The 6,452-nt window shown below is 40.9% G+C and overlaps 1 protein-coding gene across 1 annotated transcript in view; it reads left to right on the top strand.

Moving 5' to 3' along the window:
- The first annotated feature begins 492 nt into the window (after positions 1–492).
- Positions 493–6,452, top strand: part of kiz (kizuna centrosomal protein) — a 49,265-nt gene continuing 43,305 nt past the window's right edge. Inside the window, exons 1-5 of the mRNA XM_089004678.1 lie at positions 493–626; positions 1,570–1,732; positions 2,539–2,601; positions 3,840–4,425; positions 4,551–4,740. Of these exons, the coding sequence (XP_088860804.1) occupies positions 553–626; positions 1,570–1,732; positions 2,539–2,601; positions 3,840–4,425; positions 4,551–4,740 (1,076 nt within the window). The 5' untranslated portion in view covers positions 493–552. The remainder of the gene's footprint in view (positions 627–1,569; positions 1,733–2,538; positions 2,602–3,839; positions 4,426–4,550; positions 4,741–6,452) is intronic.

The following is a 6,452-nucleotide window of genomic DNA, read 5'->3' as shown; positions in this document are numbered from 1 at the left end:
CGATGGTATCACAACTCCCTGACATTTTTACGCAAAAGGATTAGGGCTAGCAAAGAAGAAAAAAAACTTTGTCATGATTCTGTTTATTCTCAGAATCCTGATTTATATCTGAAAATTCTGACTTGAAAGTGAGGATTATCACTTTAAAGTTTGAAATCTGAGATAAAAGTGAGAATCATACCAAATTAATGTTTTTCTTTATTGCCCTAATCCCCTTCAATTCATTTTAACCCCAGTGACCCCATTATTGAAAAAAAAATATTTTTGTCTCATTTTACGTCACAATTTTGTAAGGGCATATGTCATTATTAGTAAAATTGCCAACCGCCTCGGGTTGACAGGTATGGTTAACCTTCCAACTAAAGAATGCACGACTGTACTGTATTGCGACACACTCAACCAAGATTTAATCTGTCCCCTCCGCCTCTTCCCACGTGACCCACATGCTAGTGGCGAAGGGCTTCTGGGAAGTGGTGCTCATGGCAACCACTGTAAATATTAACGACTCTGCTCTTGCTAGTTGCTGCTCTCCTTCAGCGACAAAGCTGAGAAATGGCCATCAAGTCTCGCGTGGACGACAGATATTTCGAGCGGTTAACGTCCGCTCAACAGACCATCCGTCAACGGTAAGTAGGCTTTCCTTCTTTACATCTCCTATTTTCCTACATTAAGATAAATATTGAGGGAGCTAACTAGCGAGCTGCTAATATATCCTTCAGCGTTCTGAAACCGACTTGGAATGAGAGAATTTTCCACTGAGGATTTGTGTACGTGTGCGTGACTTTGTGTGTGCACGTGTGTTCGCGTGTTTTTGTGTACGTGTATTTGTGTTTGTGTACGTTTGTACGTGTGCGTTTTTGTTTGTGAGTGTGTTTGTGTGTGCGGATGTCTGTTTGTGTGTGTGTGTTTGTGTATTTGTAATTGTATACGCGTGAATTTTGTGTTTGTATGTGTGTTTGCGTGCGCGTGTGTCCGTTTAAGTGTGTGTTTGTGTGCGTGTGTGCCCGTTTGTGAGTGTGTACGTGTATGTATACGCGTGTCTGGGCGCGCGAGCGTGCGTGCGTGCGTGTGTGTGTGTGTGTGTGTGCGTGTGCGTGTGCGTGTGCGTGTGCGTGTGTGTGTGTGTGTGTGTGTGTGTGTGTGTGTGTGTGTGTGTGTGTGTGTGTGTGTGTGTGTGTGTGTGTGTGCTTGTCGAGAGAAAAAGAGGCTTCAGTTGGAAAAGGAGTTGTTTGGTTTCACCAGAACTCAATGTGGTAAGCTAAAGTCGGGTTCTATATAATTTTTGAGCACTGCAATACTGAGAAATATTTGTCATCAATATACTGTATGTGAAATGCAAATTGAGCGAAGTACATTGTTGTGCATGTACTTGGAAGTAAAGTGATTCTTATGAATAAAGACTATCTCGATCATACCTATAATGCTTGGTTGAAAATAACATTTGAATTTAAAACATCTTGTGCTGAACCTTTTCTTTCTTATCTTTTATTTTTTAAAGCCATGCTCTTGTTTTTGACAAGGATCCTTGATAACAATTTCCTTCGAATAATAGCTCTCCTGTGCCTTCAGCTCTCAGATAAAAGATTCCAAACTGCACGGTTATCTCAAGCAAATCTGTGTCAGGGAGGCACATGCGAAAATGAGAAACCTTGAGCTTTTGAGAGATGTCGAGCGCCTTCAAATTAGCATGCAACAATACCATCCTAACCTTTCCGCTTTGCATCAACAAAAGGTAATTACACACACACACACACACACACACACACACACACACACACACACACACACACACACACACACACACACACACACACACTCTCACACACACCCGCACTCAACACATTTTTTTTGTCAATTTGGAATAACAAAATGCCTCCATCTTTAGATGATGCTGTTTCTTTATGTTGTTTATCAGTTTCTGTTTTTATTGCGGTACACGCTCAGAAACGTGTCTTTTTAAATGGTGATCAACATCAACATACAATAACTCTAACTTCATCACTTGTATTTCTCAAGATTCCTTTTTTCCTTCGCCATTGGCTCAACATGAAAGCAATTTCACACACAATAGCCCTCGTGTCATTTTAATGAGGCATTGTAACATTTATGCCATTATTTGCAACAGTAATGTGCTAGTAAACCGTCAAAAACTCAATTTATCTCAACAACCAAATGAACGAAGGCGCGGAAACAATGCTTGAGTCAGATTATTGCTTAAAACTCAACAACAGTGCTTGACAATTTAATATCAAATTAACAAAATTGGCTAATTATCACTCACAAGATTTAATTGGCCAATATTGCAACTGTGAAGTGCTCCAGAGGTTTTTTAGTCCTTTTCTCCCCTCAAGCAGTTGGTTTATTTTCCTCTTGCTGTTTTTAGAAGCACCACATTTATTATTCGGTATGTACTTTGTTTTATTTGAACAGAGTCCTCCCTCAAATACCGCTTCTATTGTTTTGACTGAATCTGTGTTGAATTAGACAAGAAGCTATTTTGAAGTTCGTACTATATCTCTGTCTCAATCTCTCTACCAGGTTGAATTTTCAGCTAAAATTTACAGATTAATGGAAAAAATGAGGACGACGGAAAAGTCAAAGGTATTGTTCATTTTTCATCGTGTTTTTTTTCTAATCTCGTGATTAATAAAATATCGGCCTCAAGGAAGAACGTAATACATTGTTCGGCTTTGCCACCAAGATATTGTTCTTAATGCCCAAATGTTCCTATGTAATATTTCCACGTGGCTGATTTATGTGTGTGTGTGTGTGTGTGTGTGTGTGTTTAGGTTTAGAACATTTGCACCATTTAAAGCGGGGTAAATCTGCCACATTTAAATTGTGCGACTGTCGTATCACAGGTGTCTAATCCGAGCCAGTGCATCTGTACAAGCAGTGGAGTTCAAACCCGTCGCCGCTTTCTCCTTTTACTTAAAGTAGTTAAAGCTATTTTAGATGAAATGTCTAATACATCTTATAATAACTTGGAGCATTCTGTCTAGAGCAGTCGCTTGTAACTGTGTACACCCCCCTCCCCCACCACCATCACACACCCCTCTCCTCTCAATCTGTCGATATTGTAATGAGCAAAATGGTACCGTTCCTCCATCATGCATACAAGCCATTGGCTGGCAGTGTGCATGTCCCTCAGGCCGCAGCATTCATTAAGGGAAGCTTACCGGGCTGAAAGCTGGAGACAGATGATAACGGGATATGATTTTCATATTTAATACTTTCCTTGGAAGAGCACACGCGTGCTGCAGATTGATAGAAGAATCAATTGCTACTTTAGTGAGTCACTTTCTACTTTGCCCTGCAGCTACCGATGGAATCACTCAGCCAAGAAATTAACTTTTTCTCTTTTTATACTTTGTGGATCTGCTGGGTGGGCTGCATGGTTTCCAGAGAATGTTATTAAGCAGCTAACTGTTTGGTATTTACGACGCTTATCAGAAAAGGAACAGAAGTGATGTTTTTTTTTGTTATTGTATTTGGAGGAAGGGTATTTGCCTCCTTCACACCTCCCCTTCGTGACATTGACATGAATCAAAACTTGTATAAATGATTCTCATACGATTAAAAGTTAAAACATTGATCCTGAGACATTCTTTTGAGATATGTAGTTGTAGAGAAAATTCTGACCTTGGCCCAAACACATTACACCCATTCAAATTATAAAGTGGATATTTAGCCTACTTGAGATGAAAAACTCTCAAAATAGACTTCATTAACTGGGGTTAAAAGTGGATGTATTTTGCAACTGTTCTGTGTTTTATCTTGAGAAATAAACATTTAACACGGCAGTGGTATGAATGCAATTTATGTGTTCATATTTACAGCTGAAATCTGTTCAAGGCGATTGCAAGGACAGGACCCTCTCTTGCATTGCAGAGGATTTTACAAATGCACCTGCGATCATCTCAATTGGCCGCCAAGCCTCCAGAGGGGCCTCCCGTGCAACCGGCATCACAAGTGTACTCTCACACCAAGCAGTGGACTGTTCGCCCAATCGAAGCATGCGCCCTGGCAAACGACTACCAAGTGGCGCTTTGAAGGACTTTCCAGTTGTCATAGTGGACCCCACCGTCAACCGTGCAAATTTATCAGATGACATTTCAGCTTCAGACAATTCTCCCGGTAGTCGTAATTTGGCTGACAAACACGGGAAAGGGGTGACTCAAAGTGTGCCCGCGCCTTTTGTAAATGATGAACAAGAATCTGAACCCCGGGTGACATTGAAGAGTCCCAAGACGAATCCATCTCCAGGCAGAAGCAATAACGCAACAGAGCTTCTGAATCCCCTTTCGGAACACGTTAACTCCACCGCGATTGCTCCTCAGACACCCTTAATGGAAAACCTAGGGGGAGGTTTTAGCCAATTGATGCCTGAAACATCCTCTGCAAGAAAATCTGAATATATCTCAGGTTGGAAAATTTTCTTTTCTCTTTTCATGTGTACTTTGCGGTATTTCCTGCTCCAGTTTTCATTTATTCTTGCATTGTATAGATTTGAAATAGGACTTGTAGCTTTTCTCTTTCACTCCATTCAGGGAGATCTGAAAGTTTCAACTCCAGCTCTGATGTGCAGTCGTCGGAGAGCAGTGTGAGTGACCTCACGATTTCTATGTCCCAATCTGAGTCAGAGGATGATGAGCATGAATGTGAAGTACCTGCAACGGAAACTGGATCTGGTGCAAATCGGAACAGTCCCGCCTCAGCGCTCAAGGACACACCTCACTTGTATGTAGCATTTGGTCTTTGCCGTATTTTACAAAATTAAACGCATATATTATATTGTGCTCTGTTCTGGCATAGCGCAGTACAATATTGTTGACAGTGACAGAGCAAAAAAATCTTGGGCTGGGATATTGTTCACCATGCATATTGCAGTGGGCTGTTGGTAATAGGAGCACGCTATTTCATCCGAGGCTGTCAAAGAGGATTGTGGGAGTCACGGTAGATAGGACACCATGCACTGTGTAGCTCAGCAACAGTGGTGGTATTGACGCATTTTACAGAGAGAGCTCAGGACCTGCCACCAACCATATTGACGTAATCCATGATAATGCCCTAACAGAGCAATTTTCTGCTTGAGAGACCTCAGGAACTCCCCAGTGGAGGAGGAAATTTGTGGCACCACGGAGTGTTCTGGAGGGTTGGTATGTGGCCAGCACTTATAGCCACAAATCTTCAGTGTGATGATGGTCTCTTTTTGGAGGATCATTTTAGACCAGTTTAAAAGCATACGGTCCAATGTGAATTAAGGCACATTTCCACCAACCGGTACTGTTCACTTTAACTTTCTAATGTATGGGTCGAGAAGAATCGACCCTCTGACTTATACTCGGCCAGATAATGACAGCAATCACCTAAATGGTTTGACATCATATTATTGTAAAACTGTGTACACCACTGCCAATCTCTCAATTAACTCTATTAAAAATGGTTGGTTTTTACAAAAACACAGACTTCATTTAAAAACAAAAGTGCTTAGTATTCTTCCATTTCAACATCTATGCGATGTGTCTCGCCCCTCCCTTTATGTATAGCTGCAATTGGTAGCTGAAAGACACAATCCAGAACAGTCTGTGCCATAACTCCTTCAATACAATTGAATTTCAGCGTTGCCACATACTTGATGCCAACCAAGCCGATGTTCGCTCCCAGATCATGAACATAGTTTCTGGACCTGCAGAAATAAAGGCGCTAATAAATTAAACATATTATTATTATTATTATTATTTATTTCACCCTTTAGAAAGGCCATTTCATCAAGTTTCTTTTCAGCAATCATTCCCCCCACCCCACCTTTCATGCAGACAGGAAGCTTTGTTTTGTTTCTGTCCCACCATAATTGTGTGTCTTTACAATCGGTACCCTGTATATAAAAATTATTTTCCTTTTGTACATTGAAGAATATTATTTGTGCATGGTGGTTTCTGTGTGGTCTGCTGTACTGTTTATAGTACAACCTCAATAGGCGCCACAGTTTGCCTGTGCAGCGGCGACAAGGGTGGGGGGCGCAGCTTTCATTGTTAACACTCAGGGTTTGTGTGTATGAGGACAAAAACCGGCGGTTTTGATGTAAAGCTCTAAGAGCATGCAGTCTTCCATCCTCTCTCTCTTTTCTTTCTTCTACTCTGAGGTTAGAGTTTATATCTCTCCATCCATTCAACCGGCAGTCAGGGAAAAACAAGTGAGATTAGATTAGATTAGATTATTCCATTATATTTTTTCTTCTGCATTGCCAGTGTGAATGAGGGTGTATTCCTGAAATATCCTGCAGGCTTCTTCAAGAAACATAATTGTCAATCTGTTCATCTACTTTTTGCCCACAAACTGCATGATGATTTTGCTCCAGTGGCGAAAGATGCTGGAATTTTTTTCACTATTTGGTTTGACATATTGTGACGTACCATGATAAAATCTATTCTGATATCATAGTGGTACCA

Source organism: Hippocampus bargibanti, linkage group LG09 (genome assembly GCF_051943395.1).
Source record: "Hippocampus bargibanti isolate YZ-2025 linkage group LG09, ASM5194339v1, whole genome shotgun sequence".
NCBI classification, from domain to species: Eukaryota; Metazoa; Chordata; class Actinopteri; order Syngnathiformes; family Syngnathidae; genus Hippocampus; species Hippocampus bargibanti.
This window is presented reverse-complemented; position numbering and strand designations above follow the sequence as displayed.